We start from the raw sequence: 22,693 nt of genomic DNA on the forward strand, positions 1-22,693 counted from the left end.
GGCAGAGGGAGAAGCAGGCTCCATACAGGGAGCCCAATGCGGGACTGGATTCCGGGTCTCCAGGATCACGCCCCAGGCCAAAGGCAGGCGCTAAACCGCTGAGCCACCCAGGGATCCCCAAGGTGATTTCTTTATATTCAAGTTTGAGAAGCACTGCTGTAGTAGCTTGTAAACCTCTATAAAGTTGTGATATTTGTGATCTATATTGATTGTTTCCCTTTTAAAAGATATATCTGATACATCATTAGGGTCTTTTTTTAAAAAGTCATATCTCAATCACCCAGATTGTGAATGGGTTATTAAAGTAGAAATATTTTTAAATAGTTGCAATACAATGTAGTATTTGAATAGCAAGCTATACTATATGAAATAGCAAGAGACAAAGAGACTGATTTATAAACTCATTTTTGTATCAGTAGCAAACAGGTAGCAGTTACTGTGTGCTGGGAAGTATTCTAATCACGGTGTATCTGTAATATACGGTGTGTGTACATGTATGTATATACACACACACTCACTTTCTTCTCATAACAACCTTATCAGCCTGGATACTATCATTTGATAAATAAGGAACCTGAGATACAGAGAAATTTGAGTATTTTAGCCAAGTTCATATAATTAGTAAGTGGAAGATAGCTTGGCTCTAGAATCTGTGCTCTTAACTGTTATGTTCTACAGCAGCTTCTTTGTAGTTTTACTTAAACCTCTTTAAAGGTTTAAGTAAATGTGCTGTATTGCAAACTGATTAATTTATGATACATTTGCTCTTTTAAATTCATTACTGGAACTCATCTGCTTGTGTGCTGATAGATGAGCAAAAGATACCAGATCATTAGTGTTTTCTGAATTAATTTTGGCTTGCTATTAATTGAGATTTCTAAATGGCAAGATGCTGGATTATTGGATTTTATGCTACCTACCCTCAAGGTTTTTTATGAGCCTATTAAATAACTTAAGCAAATACTTTCTACATAAAATATTCATTTTCTTCTTTCCTCAGTAGATGGACAAAACAGAGTTTATAGAAATGGTAATTGGATGGGTAATAAAATTAGAAATTAAAATTAACTTTACAAAGAAATTGCTAGTAAGTATCACATACTAATTTAGTAAATATGTAAAAATCAAACTTCTGTTAAGTGTTCAAAATGTTTAATAAGGACAGAAAAACCAACATGTGGTTAGAGTGCAATGAAATGAGCATTCCTCCCTGACTAGTAGAAATGGTAGTTCTTGGCTGATGGGTTTATTGGTATTACTTGACATAGATATTGGGCATTTTTCCATATCACTTTTTGTCATAAACTATTTCTGTAATGTTGAACGTTAGATTGTGTATGGTTTTGTTCATATTTATAAATACTGTAATAGACATGTCTTTGTTAATATTTATCTTAATTTTTATTATTTTCCTTGTGGTTAAATCATAAAAGTAGAATTACTGGGTCAAAGGTTGGAGTGTTTTCAAATGTCAAAAATAAAAATAATACCCAATTTTTATTGAGTACTTACTATATGCTAGTCAGTGCTTTAAATGCTTTATATATATATATATATACATTACTTTTTCTGTGTGAATTGTGTTTCAGGCTAAGCAAATAACATTTTTTTAAAAAATTTTTTGCAGAATTTCAGGTAATGAATGTATAAAGAATTGCAGGATTAGAAAATCATTTTGCAGCCCCTGATAAAATAATTTGTTTAGTCTAATCATCAGTAAATGACACTATTAGACAAATGGTTATGTGGGAACTTTATGATGGAGGAATCAGGTTGCCCTACCTTTACCTATTGATTAGTCTCAGTCTCATGAAAAGAAAGGCAAGGAAATAGTGTGCACGTCCTAATGTGGTATCTATAAAGCATAACCTCTGAAGTATTCCAGCCAAAAATGTTGAACCTGTGTCAAATCAACCTTCTATAGCAAGAGTTGGGAACCATGGCCTTTAAACTGTTTAAAAGCAGCCTGCTGCCTTTTTTGGTTTTGTTTTGTTTTGTTTTGTTTCACAATGTTTTATTCAAATACAACCAGTGTGGTACATTTAAGTATTGTCTATGGCTGTTTCATGCCACAGTGTCAGAGTTGAGTAGTTGCCACAGAGACTGTATGACCCACAGAGCCTAAAATATTTACTATCTGGCCCTTTTACAGAAGAAGTCTGCCAATCCTTGAACTAGATGAACAAAGTTAAGCGACACCATAGAAAAGCAGCCTCTTAAAGGACATCTGATCTAGTTTCTGAAACCAGTCTGCTATGGAAAATAAGGGAGTATCACTCTAGATTAAGAGAGACTTAAATACACCAAATGAAACATTGAGACTTTGAATCCTGCTTCAACTGTAAAAAAAAACAAAAACATTTATGAGACAACCAGGAAAGTCTAATTATGGCCTGGCTAGATTAAATGATACCAAGAGTTATTAATTTTGTTAAAATTAATTGTTAAAGTAATAGTATTGAAGTTGGGTGAGAGAATGTCTGTATTTTTAGAGATTCATATTGAAGATGCATATAGAGGTGAAACGATATGTGGCATGTATTTTAACATACTTCACACAAACATACAAAAGAAAATAAGTAGCAAAGGCAGAAAAGTCAAACTCAAGAGTCTGATGTCAAGGCTCATACACTTTGCACTGTATCATTGTATCATCATTATATACTAGCTGCAGTAGATTTTAGAATTGCCTTCTATGTTGCTTTTAACTATTACTGACCTATCTTTTTAGAATTCTCTCATCTCTTGGAATCCTTGTCAATGTATGCACATCCTTGGCCTTCTCCTGTCCCACTGTATCTTCTGGTCTTAGTAGAAGAGCCTGGTATTCTATACACCATTCTACTCTTCAGTGGCTGTGAGATTTTAGTTCAGCTAAAGGCTAAATCTCAACTTCCTGGGCCATTAAATGAGAATATCAGTTATTCCTGAGATTGTTTTAAAATTAAAGGATGTATATTAAGAAAGTGCTTTGTACTTGATGAAATTATTATCCAAAACAGGACCCATTTATATTTTGGAAAATATTGTGGGGGAGTTAAATGTATGATCTTTTTAAGACGCACCTTGGTTTGGGTACTATTTCATAGCTGTGTCACCTTAAGTGAGTTACTTTTTCTAAAATTTAGGTCCTTCATTTGTAAACTAGAGGTAATACCTACCTCAAATATTTGTTCTGATGATTAAACAAATTAAAATTTGTGAAAGTACATAGTATAGCCACTAATACATACTAGGTAGAAATATTTTTTTGTCTTTGTTCCCTTGGAGAAACATACCATACCAATATATCAGAGATGTTTATAATGCTGCATAATTTTTTACAGTTATGTGAAAAGGATAATCCTCAATTTCATGTATGATACTTCCCTAGGGAAATGCCAAGCTGACAGAATAAACTGAATAAACTGCAAGGCATTATTTTAAGATTCTGTGAAAGAGGAAGTTATGAGATGAGCTTTTGTGGACTTAAATAAAGAGCTAACCATTTGCTCAGAGAAAAAAGAATTCCTTAAACATATTCATTAGATTGATGAGCTATAAGCTGTTAAGAGCCCAGGAATTACTGAAGATCAAAAATGGTAAAAGCATCAAGCCTTAGGTCTGGTGTCTCCCCACACCTCCCCAACAAGTTGCTAAAGCTAACAGAATAGTCCTTTGCAATCTGAAAACTGAAGCTACTCATGAGCTTTGAACCATCATTTACTAAAAATTTTACATATTGAAGGGCAATGATAAGGAATAGTGCTCTAAAGCACCAAGTGAACAGTTGGATCTGAAATCTTGCTTCCCCCTTGTGGTTTTCTAACTTCATTCTCTAATGAAGGGATGCCTGTCTTCCTGTGCATATTTTTCCATACTTTTCTTTCCTGTTAGTGTCTGAGAAAACTATAACATGAAACCAAATTATTAATTATATAGAGTGTTTCATGCTTCATTTCAAAATCTGATAATCTTGATTCATTAAACCAACATTTACTGAGATCTAACTGTGTCAGAAACTGGAAGATAGTTGTTGGGAAATAGGAAGGCAGGGAGAAAAAGAAAAAGTAGAAAGAGAAGGATAATATTTTCTCTGCTCTTAGGACACTTAAAATTTGATGTGGAAGAAGTTAATAACCCAAAACCAGATAATAAGGACTGTGGTGGTAATATGTTCATAACTCTGTAGTGATGTGTCGTACTGTGGAAACATCAGTAAGGACTCTTAACTCATCTTGCCATTGATAGAGATCTGTTTCTCAAGCTGAGTTGAAGGAATTTGGCAAGTAACATGGCAGTGCATTAAACTGTTTCAGGGAGAGAGAACAGCATGTTCAAAAATATCAGTTTCAGAAACCATACTTGTGCAGTGTGTGAAAACCAGAATATGTATGTATGAGGTAAAAGCAGACAAGGAATAGAAAAAGTTAAGAGAATGAGAAGGACCAGATTTCAGTGGGTCCTAGAGGCTCTTACTACATATAAGGAGTTGAACCAGTTACAGTTTTATAAGCTGAAGATTAATATCAGATATGCCTTCAAAAAAAAGTCTCTAGTAGCATGGATCAGAGAATGGATCAGAGAGCTGCAAGACCAAAAATAGGAAGCTTGCAAGCTAAATCATTTATTCATACATTCAGCAAATACAGTTGACCCGTGAATAATAGAGAGGTTAGGGATGCTGACACCCCCCCTCACTACACAGCTGAAAATCCATGTATAACTTTTGACTACCCAAAATATTAATCACTGATAGCCTACTGTTGACTGGAAGCCTTACCAATAACATAAATGATTGATTAGCATATATTTTGTACGTTATATGTATCACATACTATATTCTTACAATCAAGTAAGCTAGAGAAAAGAAAATGTTATTAAGAAAATCGTAAGGAAGGGGCACCTGGGTGGCTCAGTGGTTGAGCATCTGCCTTCGGCTCAGCTCATGCTCCTGGGATCCTGGGATCAAGTCCTGCATCAGGCTCCCTGCAGGGAGCCAGTTTCCCCTCTGCATGTGTCTCTGCCTCTGTCTGTGTCTCTCATGAATAAATAAAATCTTTTTTTATAAAGATATAAAATATCTTATTATCTTTATTTTTTGATATTGATATATTCCAATATACAATGGAATATTACTCAGCCATTAGAAATGACAAATACCCACCATTTGCTTCAATGTGAATGGAACTGGAGGGTATTCTGCTGAGTGAATTAAGTCCATTAGAGAAGGACAAACATTATATGGTCTCATTCATTTGGTGAATATAAAAAATAGTGAAAGGGAATAAAGGGGAAAAGAGAGAAAATGAGTGGGAAATATCAGTGAGGATGACAGAACATGAGAGACACTCAACTCTGGGAAACGAACAATGAGTGGTGGAAAGGGAGGTGGGCAGGGGGTTGGGGTGACTGGGTGATGGGCACTAAGGGGGGCACTTGACAGGATGAGCACTGGGTGTTATGCTATATGTTGGCATATCGAACTCCAATAAAAAAATATATACAAAACAAAACAAAAAGAACACCAAACTGGTAATAAAATACGCAGGTTCTAAGAAGAAAAAAAAATAATAGCAGCTCCTTTACAGGGTGATTATGAAAATTAAATGTACTGAAGCATGGAAATGGCTTAGACCATGATCTGGCAAATAATACCTCTCATATTAGTTGTTGCTATTTTTGTTTTAAGAGTATAGGCTTTAAGTGAGACAAATCTGCCTAAATCCTGGCAGTGCTACTTAACTAGTTGTGTAGCCTTGAGCAGTTCTCTTAACCTCTTTAATTCTCAGTTTCTCCACATATGAAATGGGGATAGTACTTATTTTACAAATATGCTGCAAGGATTAGTAATATTGTAGGAAAAGCACCAACCACAGTGACTGACATAAGGTGAGTGCTCAGTGAATGTTGGGGAGGTGGTGAGTATCAGGCAAAAATTTGCAGCTCAAGGGAAAGATTCTGATTAGGAGTGAAAATTTGGGATCTACCAATATGGAGGACTTAAACCTTTAAACATGTATGCTGAAAAGAGTTTCTAGAAAGAGGATAACGTGCCAAAAGACCTCTGAATGGTTGGAAAGAATGATGATTTACTAAGAGTATTGGTTGAGGACGTTGTTTGGAGGCTCAAAGAGAGAAATGAAGGACTCATGTAGTTCATGAGGGAATTGAAGATAGATAAGGCTTTATTAAAAGGTTATGCTCCCAACATTGAGTATCCAGATGAGTTAAAACCATGAATTTATAGTGACACTGTTCCTCATAGTTATGTGATTTTCTCCAACTATCAGAAAACTGGATTCAGAGTTCACATTTCTGAAGGTAAAGTGTTTGATAGCTGGGTCATTGGTAATCTTTGTCTTGAGTTTCAGAAATGTGCTACGGCTAAAAACTAGACAGAGGAAGGGCTGGAGCAAATGATAGGTAAGAAAGCTCCATTAATGCGTATAAATTCAGAAAGTTTGGCTGAAAATGGAAAGACTAAGTAAGATAAGAAATGGGGAGGTAAACTAGCAAGAAAAAGGTTTTCTCTTAAGAATGAGGAAGACCAGGAGCCCCGGTGGCTCAACGGTTTAGCGCTGCCTTCAGCCCAGGGCATAATCCTGGAGACCCAGAATTGAGTCCCACATCAGGTTCCCTGCATTGAGCCTGCTTCTCCCTCTGCCTGTGTCTCTCCCCACCCCCCCCCCTCATAAATAAAATCTTTAAAAAAAAAAAAAGAATGACGAAGACCTCAACACATATGTCATCAAGAGGAGACAAAGGAACCAGAAGAGAGGAAGGATCTGAAGGGAAGGGCAAGAGGGGCACTAATGAATGACTCCAGGATCCATAGTGATTTTGGATATTGTATCCTCAACTCCTGTGATGGAGTTTCTAATAAACTTGAGAATAATCTTCCCAGTTAGTGAAAAACCATTCATGATATCATGTTCTCTGTCATTGATATTAGAAGTAGAAGGGAAGTACTTATTGTTTCATCTTGCATAAATAATAAAGGTAAGAAAAAGACAACAGTATGTATATTTGGTGCCAAAGAAAATATGGAGCTAATGTCAAGGAAAACTTAAATCTATAAAAGGTACTCTGATTTTAACAATTTAGTAATTTTTAAGTGTTGTCAAAAGTATACTTTAAAAATATAAATGGTTAGGGACGCTTGGGTGGCTCAGTGTTTGAGCGTTTGCCTTTGGCTCAGGTCATGATCCTGGTCCTGGGATCAAGTCCCTCATTGGGCTCCCCTTGAGGAGCCTGCTTCTCCCTCTACCTATGTCTCTACCTTTCTCTCTCTCTCTGTATCTCTCATGAATAAATAAAATATTTTAAAAACATTTTTAAAAAGGTAAATGGTTACTGATGATAAATTCTGCTTTCTTTTATTTCTACCTCTAAAAGGCTATTTTCCTGCAGTCTGGCACGTTAAATTGCATTTATCTTTGTTGTTATTACCATTGCCCACACTATTTCTGTTTGTTTGCTTTGGTCTTTGGGTAAATTTCAAAGTGTTATCAGTGATGTCAGCAAGAATAGGAAAGTTGCAGCCATACATTACCCTTCTCATTATTGAATCTTATGTATAAGAACACTTTTGAAAGTGAGCTGTTGCTATAGGAGAGGGTACTGTATATGCTTTAGTATTTTATTAAATGATAGTTCTTGTACCATTCTGTCAATAGTATTAAGAAAAAAAGCATCACCTGTAATCATTTCTTAATTATAACATTATAAAGAAAACTTGAAACTAGCTATGTAGTTTTATGTTAATTTTTGTTAGAAGGTAGTATTCCAGTACTTAATATTCAATACACATGAATTCACTTAGAAAAGTAATACATACTATAATAAGTCAAACAAAGAAACATATGAAGAACAAAAACTAACCATTTCCGGCCTTTCTGTCTTGGAGATGGGGTAAGAGGGTAGGGTAACAGTGATAGCAGTTTATTTTGTATCCTTCCATACATTTTTTTACACTGTAACTTGGACTCACAGAATACTCCAGAGGTCACAAATTCAAATTCTAACAAAGATCAAGAAAGTAACACAAACTAGGGGGATGGGGTATCAGCATGAGAATGACAGTAGAAAGCCCTGAGGCAGTTGGTTACCTAAGAAAAAAATGTGTCCTTCTCCCAAAAGAGATCAGCTCAGTAGGTTTGCATGCATGAATATGTATAGACAGATACTAAAATGTTTTCAAGAGAAGCCAAGATACTTATTATTTTTAGGTAAAAACTCAAGTTTTAATGTTGGAATTAGGTAGATCTTGTTTTGAACATATCCTTCCCACTTACTAGCTAAAAAATCTTGCACATCTTTCTTAAACTCAGTTTCCTCATCCATAATGTGGGGATAAGTAACTATTCTTAGGAGGAAGATTAAAAATAATACCTCATGAGTTCAGTACAGTACATAATGCTTTATAAATGTTGACTACCTATGATTAGTAGTTGTCTGACTTTAGGTGTGTGGGAAGGGAATTGACTGCAGAGGGGCCCAGAGAGCTTGTTTGGGTAATGGAAATGTGTCTGGATTGTAGTGGTGGGTGTAGAACTTTATGTGTTTTTTAGAACTCATCAAACTGTATACTTGGAATTAATGAACTTTTTGCATGCAAATTAAACCTCAACAAAGCCAATTCTTTTTAAAAAGGTGACTGCCTTTCCTTTCTCTCTGTACTTCAGTTCCATCAACTATTAAAAATAGAGTTGACATAAGAAGTTTCCAGCATGTTTATCTCCAAGTATCCCTTTGCAACCCCAGTCATAGGCTGCCACATTGCAGAAGATTTTACTTGCTTAGAAACAAGAAAGAACGAACTACCTTTATTTGTCACTATTCTGTTATATTAAACTTACCATGTATTGGATTTATCTATTTGGGTACTGTGCCTGGTACATTCAGTAAAGCAGGCCACTTATCACTTTTTAGAAATGTTATAATGTAATCAACAAGCTAATTACCTTCTGTTGAGTAATAAGCTATGAAACTTAATTTAACCAAAAAAATTTAGAAGCAAAAACATTATATAAATGAGAATAAAATACATCGTAGCACCCATTGTGTATGCATGTGTGTGTATACACAGTCATCCCAACTCATTTTATGAGACCAGCATTACTCTGATACCAGGAAAAGAAAACTACTAGTTTCCCTTATTTATAGATGCAAAAGTCCTTTACCAAAATACTAGCAAACCAAATCTAGCAATATGTAAACAGGATTATAAACTATGACCAGAATGTAAGGTTCAATATGTAAACAGGATTATAAACTACTTCCCAGGAATGTAAGGTTCAAAACAGGAAAATCAATCAGTATAATATGCCATATTGATAGAATAAGTAACAAAAACCATAGGGGAATCTTAGTAGACACAGGGAAGACATTTAACAATAGCCAACACCATTTTCATAATGAAAATGCTCAATAAACTAGGAATAAAAGGAAACTTCCTCAACCTAATTAAGGGCATCTATGAAAAACACACAGCTAACATCATACTTAATGGTGAAAGACTGAAAGCTTTCTCTCTAAGACCAAGAGTAAGACAAGGATGTCCACTCTCATTTCTTTAATCAGTGTTACATTAGTTCTAGGCAGGGCAGTTAGGCAAGGAAAAAAAGGCATCTTAATTGGAAGAGGAGAATTAACACTATCTTAGTTTATAGATTTGACGTACTTTGTACATAATGAGGGACACCTCGCTGCCTCTGTTGGTAGAGCATGCAACTCTTGGTCTCAAGATTTTGAGTTCGAGGGATCCCTGGGTGGCGCAGCGGTTTGGCGCCTGCCTTTGGCCCAGGGCGCGATCCTGGAGACCCGGGATCGAATCCCACGTCGGGCTCCCGGTGCATGGAGCCTGCTTCTCCCTCTGCCTGTGTCTCTGCCTCTCTCTCTCTCTCTGACTATCATAAATAAATAAAATAAAAAGATTTTGAGTTCGAGCCCCACATTAGGTGTAAAGATTACTTAAAATTAAGTCTTTAAAAAATAGCACGAAAAAGAATAAAATACTTAAGGATACATTTTACAAAGTGCAGATCTTATACTCTGAAACTACAAAATCTTGTGGCTAGAAATTAAATATGTCCAAAAAGTGGCAAAACATCCTATATTTATGTATTTGACATAATATTCGTTAAGAATTAGTATTGTTAATAATCCTCAAATTGATGTACAGATTTAACGCAATCCCTATCAAAATTTCAATTCTCTTTGAAGGAATTGACAAGCTGATCCTAAAATTCATATAGAAATTCAAGGAATCCGGGGATCCCTGGGTGGCGCAGCGGTTTGGCGCCTGCCTTTGGCCCAGGGCGCGATCCTGGAGACCCGGGATCGAGTCCCACGTCTGGCTCCCGGTGCATGGAGCCTGCCTCTGCCTGTGTCTCTGCCTCTCTCTCTCTCTCTCTCTCTCTCTCTCTGTGACTATTATAAATAAATAAATAAAAAATAAAATAAAATAAAAAAGAAATTCAGGGAATCCCTAATAAAAACAATCTTAATGAAGAAGAAGAAATTTGGAGGTTCATGTTTCCTGTTTTCAAAACTTAATGCAAAGTTACCAGATGAAGACAGCATGATAAGTGAAACAGAATTGAAAGTCCAGAGATAAATGCTTACATTTATAGTCAGTTGATTTTCAGCAACACTGCCAGGATAATTCATCAGGGAAAGAGTAGTCTTTTCATCAAACTGTGATGAAACAACTGGTTAACCATATGCAAGAGAGTGAAATTTGACCCCTTCCTTAACTGTATACACCATTTAACTCCAGATGGACCAAAGACCAAATGTAAGTGCTAAAACTATATAAAACTCAGAAGAAAGCAAAGGAGTAAATCTTTGTGACCTTGAATTAGGAGATGGATTCTTAGATATGACAACAAACCACGAGCAACAAAATTAAAAATAGGTGAATTGGACTGGCTCAAATAAAAAAAAAACAACTGTGCTGCAGAGGACACCATTAAGAAAGGGGAAAAGTCAGATTACAGAATGGGAGAAAATATTTGCAAATCATGTATCTGATAAGAGGTTAATATCCATGATATATAAAGAACTCTTACAGCTCAACAAAAAAAGACAAATCCAGTCACTTATGAAATAGACATTTCTTCAAAGAATGTAAAAAAACAGTAAATACATGAAAAGAACTCAGCATCATTATTCTAAATTAGGGAAATGCAAATCAAAACCACAGTGATACTATGTTATGCCCATAAGGATACCTAAGATAAAAAGACTATAACAAGTGTTGGTGAAGATACAGAGAAATTGGAACTCTTAACACATTGCTGATGGGAATGTAAAATTGTATAGCCATTTGGAAAATAATTTGGCATTTCCTTATAAAGGTAAATGTAGAGTTACCAAAAGACCAAGCACTTTCACTCTGTGTATATACTTGAGACCTAAAAACATATGTACACACCAAAACTTAAACATTTATAGCTGCATTATTCAGAAAAAGTGGAAACAACCCAGATGTTTGTCAACTGATGAGTGGCTGAGCAAAATGTGGTTTATCCCTACAATGGAACTCTGCTTGACCATAAAAATGGAGTGGATTATCGATTCATGGTACAATATGGATGAACCATGAAAACATTAAGCTAGGTGAAAGAAGCTAACATATAAAATCACATATCCCATTTATATTAAATGTCCAGAATAAGCAAACCCATAGAGACAGAGACAGAAACTAGTTGTTCTTAGGGGCTAGAGGAGGACAGACAAAGGAAAAACTGCTAATAGATTCTTTTTTGGAAGGAAAACAGGCAAGTGATAATGGCAATGGTTGCATAGCTTTTGAACATACTAAAACCTACTGGATTGTATACTTTAAAAAAGGTGAATTTTATGGTATATGAAGTATATATCTCAGTCTCTAATAAGAAGTATAAATCAGGGCGCCTGGGTGACTCAGTTGGTTAGTCGTCTGCCTTTGGCTCAGCTCATGATCTCAGGGTCCTAAAATTGAGTCCCGTGTCAGGCTCCCTGCTTCTCCCCCTGCCCCTCTCCCTGTACTTGTTCTGTCAAATAAATAAATAAAATATTTTTTAAAAAAAGGAAATATAGGTGTATAATTGTTTTTTTTTTCCTGGAGTTCTGAATCCCTTCAAATTTTCATATTTACTCTTATGAACCACAGGAGTCACAGGTAGGAACTTTTGAACTCTCATAATCCTTAGGGTTCTTTTCTAGTATATTTTGTGAATTCCCACATTAGTGATTCAAGCTATTTTAGAATAAAAATTGTTTCCATTTATATGAGCAAATGTCACTGAGATTTTCAACAGTAGGATTCATAACTATCTTGCATGTTCTTCAAGGGATTGATTCATTCTCTGAATACTGAGTACTTGTGTTAGTTTAGTATTGATACTTTGACTAATAGTTCATTGTTATCATACCCTTTTTGGAAGACATTTCAAACATAAGATCTTACTAATACCACAGGAAGTCTAAACATACAGAAACATCATATTCCCAAATGTCTGTTAAGAATGTGGTTTGAAAATTAGAAAGTATCTTTTTCTAAAAAGTAATTTTATAAGTGATTATTACTATTATTTTAAGGAGCAGGTAGGTTCAGACCAGTTCATTTACCTTTACCTTTAATTATGGACTATTAAATCCATAATGAATGGCTGTAATTAAAAAGACTGAAATAATATTATCCAAATACCAGTAATTAAACAAAGCAGGAAAACATCTTTATCTCCCAGTGGATTCTTAACCTTTTTTTCCATGAAACATCTCATTATAGGTCTTTGGTAGACATTATAGAGCCTCTCTTGAGAAGAATGTACTGAATTTTTCATACACTTTGAAGGAATTTACAAACACCTTGGTCTAGCAAACATTTAGGAAAAGTGTGTGTATTGGTCTGCTTGAGTTGCCATAACAAAACATCACAGACTGAGGGGCTTAACACAAATTTATTTTTTCACAGTACTGGAAGGCTAAAAAAGTCTAAGATCAAGGTGCCATTAGAGTTCATTTCTTTTGAGGTTTCTCTTCTTGGCTTGCAGTGTCTTTCTCAGCATGTCCTCACATGACCTCTTATCTGCACAGATGGAGAGAGAGATTTCTCATATCTCTTAAGGAAATCAGTCTTTTTAGATTAGGCGACCACTTTATGACTCTTAACCCTAATTATCCCACTTGTCACATAGGGGTAGGGGCTTTGACATACAGATTTTGGGTGAAATAATTCAGTTTTAGAACAGTGTGCTAGTCTATACCTTACGTTGACCAGACTGAAAGAAGTAACCATGGGGGTGCCTGGGTGACTCAGGTCATGATTCCAGGGTCCTAGGTTCCAGCTCGGCAAATGGCTCCCTGCTTAGCGGGAATATGCTGCTTCTTCTCCCTTTGCCCCTTACCCCTGCTTGCGTGCTCTCTCTCACTCTTGTTCTCTCAAAATCTTTAATTGAAAAAAAAGGTAACCATGTTGTAATGGCTTTTTCTTAAGTAAAAAGAAAAGAGGGGCAGCTAGCTGGCTCAGTTGGTAGAGCATGCGACTCTTGATCTTGGGGTAATGAATTTGAGCCCTATGTTAGAAGACATGAGATTGAGCACAATCAGAGCTTAACACCTAAAGATTCAAAAGTAATTTAGAAAAAAAAAAAAAAACAGAAAACAAAAGTAATTTAGAAAAATACTAATATGCCTTCACAACATGAAAATCTGGAAAGAAAGATAGATAGTCCAGGGAGGTTATTAAGATCTCAGAAATAATTTCTGGTTATTAAAATTCCAAACAATCCCAAAAGTAATGAATGGCAAAGAAATATAAAGAAATTCAGTGGTTGCTCAATGACTTCAGATTAATGAACATATTCCCAAGATAGAAAGGATAATAGATTGTAAGTGTTACTAATGTAGAGAAAACTCAGGATTGAGTTGAGCAAAAATAACTAAGAACAACAAAATGGTCTTTGAGACATTTCTTTATAGAATAAAGAATAACAGAAAGGTATATAGAACTATTGCTTAGGCAGATATGAAAGTGATTTAGATATGAAAGTGATTCCAAGGAATGAGAAAAGGGAAGAAAGGTCAGAAGACTGGAGACAGAAAATGAATTTTTGATTTCCCAAACCAGGGAGTGAAAAGGATGAGAATTCCATAAACCAGCAAATAAGCTATAGTGCTCTAGGGAAGATAATAAATAGAGAATAGAATATAGGAGAATATAGAAGAACCTATAGGAGAGGAAATAGATCTTTAAGTCATATTATTTTGGTAAGAACAAGTTTAGAGAAACTATTTCCTTTTCTGATTAATAATCAAATTAGTAGAAATGTTGAAGACAGATGCTTGTTAATTTTTACAAGGGTCCTGAAATTGTCTTATACTCTTTGCACAATTAGAAAAATTTGGTCTGGATATTAGAAAAATGAACTTAGGTTCTCCTGAAATGTACCAGAATTCAGAAAATCTCCAGGCAGAAAGCTAGTGTAATAATAGGACTCATTTTAATTTGTTTCCCTTCTCTCAGAGATTATAGTCTTATACTGTCTGTTGTCCAGTGTCTGAAATTTTTTCACGTTTTTTTCCAACTTTTTTAGTTGTTCATAGCAGAATTACTGATCCCATCACTAATTATTCTGTCATGAACAACAGCAGGAGTTCTGGGTCAGAGTTTTTAAATACCATTTTTTGTTGCTACTAAAAATAAGTCTCTATCTTCTGACTGGCTCTTGTTTGTATTAAAAAGGCTCTTAAAAAAAAAAAGGCTCTTGATTTCTGTATGCTGTATTTTATATCCTGCTACTTTACTAATTTTTAATACTGTTTGAAAAATAATACTGTTTTAAAACAGAAAAACATTTCTGTTGACTGTTTTCAGTTTTCCAAATAGATATATACAATTATGTCATCTACAGATAGATGCAGTTTTACCTCCTTTTTTTCAATTCTTAGGTTTATAATTGCTTTTTCTTGTCTAATTGCATTAGCCAATAGTAATAACTATGATGGATCCACCTGTCTTCCATTCCTATTTTTAGTAGAAAAGTCTCCAGGGCTTCCCACTTGAATAAGAAGCTTGCTAATTTTACTTTGTTTTTATACATTTGTTTCTGTTTCATGTATTTTTTGTTATTTTCTCAATAGATTGTTGACTCTTTGAGACTAGGACTATGCCTCTTTTCTTATGTACTGACCTATTCATCTATTTGAGCAGATATGAACTAGGTATCAGATATGGACTAGGTATCTCTTACTATATGTTATATTCTCTGCTAGTCACTTGTCAGCAAAACAAAACAAACCCAAGCTATTTCCCATCACCACATCACACCACCCCCCAAGCCCTGCTGCCAAGATTAAGATCTGGTGGGAAATAGAGATATTACACAGGTAACACAAGTGTGGTAGATTTTCAAAAAGCAACAGTATTAGATACTATAGGAGCCAGTTAACAGAATGACCTAATCTAGTATGGGGAAATCCGGATATACCTCTCTAAAGAAATAGTATTAAAGGAAAGTCTAGGGATCCCTGGGTGGCGCAGCGGTTTGGCGCCTGCCTTTGGCCCAGGGCGCGATCCTGGAGACCCGGGATCGAATCCCACGTCGGGCTCCCGGTGCATGGAGCCTGCTTCTCTCCCTCTGCCTATGTCTCTGCCTCTCTCTCTCTCTGTGACTATAATAAATAAATAAAAATTTAAAAAAAAAATAAAGGAAAGTCTAAAGACAAGAGAAAGACAGCTGATACTTTTGTAAGAGAAATCCGTTTCTGAAAAGAAGAAATAGAATAGAAAAGCAGATCACAAGATGAAGCTTTTGAAGTGGTTTGGAAGAACCAGACTGTGGAGTCTGGTAAGCCCTATTAGGATTTTGGGCTTTTTCCTTTAGTATAGTTGCAAAATAGAAATGATGTTTGCTTTTGCGTGTATGTATGTATTTATGTTTGATAGCTGTTCTAACTGCACATAGAAAAAGAGATTGTAGGTTGCCAAGTACATAAGTACCTTGTAAATGCTGCTGATTAACTTTTGAACCAATGACTTTACCACTTACAAACTGTAATCTCTGTGGCAGGTGGGCTTTCATTCTGAAAGCTAAGTACTATTTTTTTTTTTTTGTAAACAAGAAATATATTCATTCTGAATTCTTTTTAAAAAGTAAGGAACACAAACTTTTTAGTGTCTGTAGATTTGACTTTTCAATTCATCCAATTACTAGCTTTTTGAAAAAATTTCTAAATTGCTAGAAGTTTTGGTTTTCTTATCTCTAAAATTAACTGTTTTAAGGATGAGCTGAGGGAAGGCTTGTAAAGCATTTAGGATTTGGCTGGCACATATTTATCAAATCTTAGCTGTGTTTATTAGCTATTCTTTAAGAACTTCAGTTCTTAAAAAGAATAAATAAACAGAACATTACAAAGTAATAGGGATGCAGAACATAAATTTAGGCATTCTCTTAATAAGGACATCCTGATTGTTCAGGTGAGTAAACCATATCTTAGGAGAAGTAGTTTAATTAAGGTTCATGACTAAATAAATAGTAGAGCTAGGGATAATTTCTGGTTCCAGAGCTCAGGCTCACCATCCTATGTGGTGTGGCCTCTTTTCTAAAACAGTATCTCTTTTGGAATACTTTCACTCCCATTTGATTGCAGTCAGAAACTGAAAGCCATCTTGCATTTTGGAAAGAAAAGTACTTAAAGAGGGAGCTTGATCACCTTTGGTATTTGGTTAGTGGAACTAAAAAAATTTAAGTAGTAATACATTATTTTCTGACTTAAGTGATGATAAAACTTTTTCTTACTTGAAAACTTTTTTCTAGTTAATTTGTTGATCCATTAATTAATTGGTTACTATTGTATAGTTATAGAAGTAATGTTTTATCAGACTATATGTTTTCTAGTACATGTTACCTACCTCTAAAGGGGACTCCTGCAAGAATATCTAGCATGGGGATCCCTGGGTGGCGCAGCGGTTTGGCGCCTGCCTTTGGCCCAGGGCACGATCCTGGAGACCCGGGATCAAATCCCACGTCGGGCTCCCGGTGCATGGAGCCTGCTTCTCCCTCTGCCTGTATCTCTGCCTCTCTCTCTCTCTCTCTCTCTCTCTGTGTGACTATCATAAATAAATTTTAAAAAATTAAAGGAATATCTAGCATGGCTGCATTTGAACACTGTAGGTATAGTAAGGAGATAGTATGTGTATATCCTCATATGTGTGGAGTTGTCTTCTCTTGGGGGCGGAGGAAGGGCATTAGAGAGAATGTAATTTGATTTGGGGGAGCAGTCTGCTTATAATATCAAAATAGTTGTGTTATATAACTGTCATCTTTGTAAAAATACTTTTTAGAATGGCAGTATAAATAAATGGAGTAACTCACTTAACTCGATGTGATACTCATAAGAAAGAGGATAGTTGTTTGATGTTAAGAGAAATTTTCATTGATTTTTTTTAACTTCCAAATAGGATTTTTTTAAGGTAGAATAAATCTATGGGAAACTAGCAGTATCATGTTTTATTGTTTATCAGTTTTAAAAATCATTGATATTACATTTATGAAATTACAATATTTTTTGCTATTTGACACAATATTTATGAGACTTTTGTTTACTTAGAATGGTGGGAGATGAACTATATTCTCTTCACCTAATCTTTTAGTAATATTAATAAAAACTTTGAAGAAATCCACACCTGTTGTAACAAATTCAGTCAATGCTGAAGTGTAGAAACTAGATCTTCCTCTCTAATTCCAGTTCCAGAGTTTTTCTTCCACAATTTGTGTATACCCTAAGACTCTTTTATATGTGTGTGTGTGTATAATTTGCTTATATAAATATATGCATTTAACTATGCATATATCATTTTAACGTTAAAATTAGATCACATTTCTAATCAGATCACATTTTAATGTTACTCTGAAACATATAACTTAATGTACATATCTTTCCAAGTTAGTACATAGAGAATCCATCCAGTTTATTGAATATTTTATTTTATTTTAAGATTTTATTTATTTATTCATGAGAGACACACAGAGAGAGAGAGAGAGTCAGAGACACAGGCAGAGGGAGAAGCAGGCCCCATGCAGGGAGCCTGACGTGGGACTCGATTCCGGATCTCCAGGATCACACCCCGGGCTGAAGGCGGCGCTAAACCGCTGAGCCACCAGGGCTGCCCTGAATATTTTATTATAAAGCTATATTAGTTTATTCATTTGCATGCTGATGTAGATTTAAATTGAATTCTTTGTTTTTCTATTTTAGAGAATTTTACTAAGCATTATAAGATAGGTAGTCTCCATTTTAGAGATCAAGTTAAGACATAAAGAGGTCAGGTAACCTGACCTAAATTAAATTACATAGCAAGTAAGTGGTAAAGCTAATATTAAAATTCTGCCAATCCAGTCCAGAGTCCAGTCGTAAATACTACATTATGTTACTCTTTTCCTTCTGCCTATCCTTAGTCTATCTACTGAAATTTTTAAAAAATCAATATATGAAATATATTTAATATTAAAACTTTCCTGAGGATAATTTAATATACAACCTTAAGGATATTGGAAACGTTAGGGTCACAGATTACGCAGCTATAATTTGTGGTTGTATTTAACATACAAGTAGATGGTTTAAGCCAATGCTACTCAAATGTTAATGTGCATACAAATCTCTGGGAATAGGGGTGCATCTTGTTAAAATGTACATTCAGATTCAATAATCTGGGGTGGGGCCGGAAATTGTATTTCTGATAAGTTCCTGATGATGCCAGTACTGCTGATCTGCTCGTTGAATAGCAAAACTTTTGGCAATTGATACTGCCCTTTGGCAAATCTTGTTAGTTGTTTTATTGAATTAGTTATTACATCATTTTATTTATGCCACCAATTTTAGTTATACGTGCTAAAGAAATAGGTGAGAGTTTCTAGTTTGAATTCTATGTATGTAGCATTTAACATTGCTGGGAAAAATAAATCGTGGCTTCTGTAGTATTAATGCACAATACTTAATTACCTGTAATCAGATTTATTTATGTACTAGATACAGCTTACACATCTGTGTCACCATTTCTACTGTGTCATTTTTAATGGAGGGGAAACATTTATTTTCATTTTGAAGGCCATCACTGTGGTTGAACTAAAAGGTTGTTTTATGGCTATTATTTTCTTCTTTAGTAATAACATATTTTACACAGTTATAAAAGTAAATACCTGTTCAGCGCTGTGTGCCACGCACTGTATCAAGTGCTTAATTGACATGACTTGATTTCATCATCATGACCTCCCTCATTTATTCATTCATCAGCTCTTTGGGCACCTGCTCTGCTCTAGGAACAGTGCATGCAGTGGTGAGCCAAGTAAACACAGGTTCTGCCTTCCTAGAGCCGAGTGCACTGGGGGGTGCTGTATAGTCATCAAGCACTCATGGAAGTGCCATGGTTGTAAAAGACAAGTTGTTACTTACTATGCTTGCTATTGTCTCTATTCTTTCAACAATCAGAAAGAATCTTCCCCTTAGCCCTCTAGAAGCTTCTCCCACCTAGCTTCCTCCCCTGCCCCACTGCAAGAATTCTTTCTCTACTAGCTGGATTCCTGAGCTGTTGTAATGCCAAATCCACCTAATGATTGGAGGGAGACTAAACTTTATAAGTAAAGATGAGCAGTTTGTACAAGAAAAGAAAAGTAAGAATACCTGAAGGGACACTGTTCACATTCATTGAAGGAGAATATCCTCAGCACTTTAAATGGTAGTTTCAAGTGACTCTTAGTAACTTATTTCAGTTATTTGCATGCTTCCATGTCCCCAGTTTTGTGATAAGAGATAGAGGAAATTGGTGGGTACCAGAGTAGGTTACAATTCTGTCCCTCCTCTTAAGCCTGTTAAGAGTTGTGGTTGAGAAGAGGTTGAAAGATTTAGAAGACAATGTAAGACATTATTACTTTTTTTATGTACCAACATGTACCATCCTTATGCAGTAACCACATTGTAGAATGATTGATGCATGGTCTTAGTAGAATGTTGTTTTTAAGAAGTATGTGATTCTAGGAGTCCCTAAATGGCTGAGTTAGTTCAGCATCTGACTTTTGATTTCGACTCAGGTCATGATGTCAGGGTTGTAAGATCGAGCCTTGCCTTGAGCTCTGTGCTAGGTACAAAGTCTACCTGGGATTCTCTCTCCCCCTCCCTCTGCCCCATTCCCTGTTCACATATGCTTTCTCTCTCTAAAAAAAGTATCTCTCTTTCCTAATAATAGTTCTGAATTCTCTTTTGATACAGATTTTTTTCTGATATTAATCAGATGTATATATTTGATCTTCATATCTATCATGCTGCATTGTTGCAATTTCCAAAATGTTTTGTTATCCCTGTTACTACTATAATTTGTGGCTTCATTGTATTGTTTTGAAAGTTATTATAAGAGACTTTAGTTTCTGAATATTACAAAGTAGCACTATATAATTTTCTTTCAGAGGTAGAATCTGAAAAACTTTTATAAATTTTATCTTGGAAATTAGTTTATTATTATGTTTAATTTTAGGAAATGGTGCTCTTGCAGAACATTCTGAAAATGTGCATATTTCAGGAGTGTCAACTGGTAAGTCATTTTTTTGTAATGTTTAAATTTCATGCATGACTTATATGGTAAATATTGAAAGCCACCTGGTATCTTACAAAGTGATATTTGGCTATAAAAATTATTACTGCTTTTTGCAGCATGTAATAAGGAATGAAGTAACTGGAACATGGGGAAATTCTCATAAGATAAAATTGATACTTGCATGCCCATGGATTGATTATACTCTTCCAAACAGATGGCATAATTATTTTTTCATACAAACATTGAAGCAAAAAAAAAAAGTTATCTCAAGTTGAATTAGTATTTTCTTTCCTTACAAAGTTAAGTGAAATGAAATTTATTAAAATGTAATTTTAAATGCTATTTCTAGTACTAGAGCCTGAGAAATTAAGCATTTTGCTTGATTTTTTAATTTGAGTACTGCTATATATAAAATTGTTGTTCTTGAGTGCACGATTTGTATGTGACTAAAAAGCAATGCAACAACATATTTGTACCCATGAAATTCAGAAACTTGTTCAGATAAATGTGTTTTTTTCCCACTCAGAGGCTAAGACTGTATAACTTATTAATTATGTATAGACCTATAACTATTATAATTTTCATTCTTTTTTTTGTTTTGTTTTGTTTATAATTTTCATTTTTAATATGCCTTTCTCAGCTTTGTTTCCATTTTTGCTGTATCAACTGTAATTACTTAGAGGAGCAAAGTCTTTTATTTTTGCATATACTGAAATAGAGTTTCTTACCATTATATTATTATTTCCCTTTAGTCTTGGTAAGTTTTATGTGGTTAAAAAAAAATTACACTTTGTGTATTTATCAATGTATTGATTAATTTATTCATGTCATCTTGTACTTTGGTTATTTTTTCCACACACGAAGCAAAACAGTTTTCTCTTTTATTTTATACCTGATTTTATTTTATTTTTTTTAAAGATTTTTATTTATTTATTCATAGAGACAGAGAGAGAGAGAGGCAGAGACACAGTCAGTGGGAGAAGCAGGCATCATACAGAGAGCCTGACGTGGGACTCGATCCAGGGTCTCCAGGATCACGCCCTGGGCTGCAGGCGGCACTAAACTGCTGCGCCACCGGGGCTGCCCTATACCTGATTTTATATTCACTAAGTTAATAGACTTAAAACCTCTAAGAGTTAATTTGCAGAGCCAAACACATGGACAAGTATGGTCTTCTGAAAATGAAAGCAAGTGCCTTCATAGTCAACTTAGACCCTTTCACAGTTTATGTCACGGTTCTCTTGTCCTCCAGTTGTGTGATTCTACACATCAAGCAAAAATAAGCTTATATGAAAGATAACCTTAATTTTCTCCCTTTTTCTATTTTGAATAGCTAATGAGGATTATGATTATGTTTCCAAGTCATCACTATGAAGTAAGAAGATTGTATACAAACATTTGAACTTACACAATCAAATGACATTATCTAATTCAGGGATTTTCAAAAATTTTGGTCTTAGAAGGACCATGTAAATCTACTTGGACTTCCATAACAAAATACTATAGACTGAGTGGTATATATAACAGATATATTTATTTTCTCATAGTTTCAGAGGCCAGAAGTTCAAGACCAAGGTGCTAGAAGGATTGGTTTCTGGTGAGATCTCTCTTTCTAGTTTGCAAATGGCCCCCTTCTTTCTGTGTCTTCACATGGCCTTTCATCTGTATGCAGAGAGGTTCCCTAGGTCCTATAGGATTGGATCCTACCCTTATGACCTCATTTAACTTCATTTACCTCCTTAAAGGTTCTGTTTCCTTTTTTTTTTTTTTTTCTATTTCCAAATACAGTAACATTGGACTTCAAAAACTGAGTTTGAAGGGACCCAACTTAGTCCATAACAAGGACTTCAAAGACATTTTTTTGTGTAGGCTATAGTTACTGATATTTACTGTATTTGAAATTAAAACTGGAAAATTGTTTTAAAATGCATTAATTTATTTGTAAATAACAGTAATGAATCTATTGCATAAAATAATTATATAAAAAATGAACTTTCCAAAACAAAAACATCAAGAATGGCATTGTTTTATAATTTTGCAGTCTTTAAGGAATGGCTTAAGTGAATATAGCTGGATTCTCATATCTGTTTCTGCGTTCAGTCTTTTGTAATACGTTATTTTGTTTGACATATATGA

General features: G+C 34.9%; 1 protein-coding gene across 2 annotated transcripts in view; it reads left to right on the forward strand.

Moving 5' to 3' along the window:
• LRP12 (LDL receptor related protein 12) overlaps nucleotides 1-22,693 on the forward strand; it is a 72,924-nt gene that overhangs the window by 14,861 nt on the left and 35,370 nt on the right. Inside the window, exon 2 of one of the 2 annotated variants that reach the window (XM_041769322.1) lies at nucleotides 20,498-20,554. The exons of the other annotated variant lie outside the window; for it this stretch is intronic. Coding sequence (XP_041625256.1) covers nucleotides 20,498-20,554 — 57 coding nt within the window. The remainder of the gene's footprint in view (nucleotides 1-20,497; nucleotides 20,555-22,693) is intronic. 2 annotated transcript variants of the gene reach the window in all.

Source organism: Vulpes lagopus, chromosome 9, assembly GCF_018345385.1.
Source record: "Vulpes lagopus strain Blue_001 chromosome 9, ASM1834538v1, whole genome shotgun sequence".
In the NCBI taxonomy this organism is placed as follows: Eukaryota; Metazoa; Chordata; class Mammalia; order Carnivora; family Canidae; genus Vulpes; species Vulpes lagopus.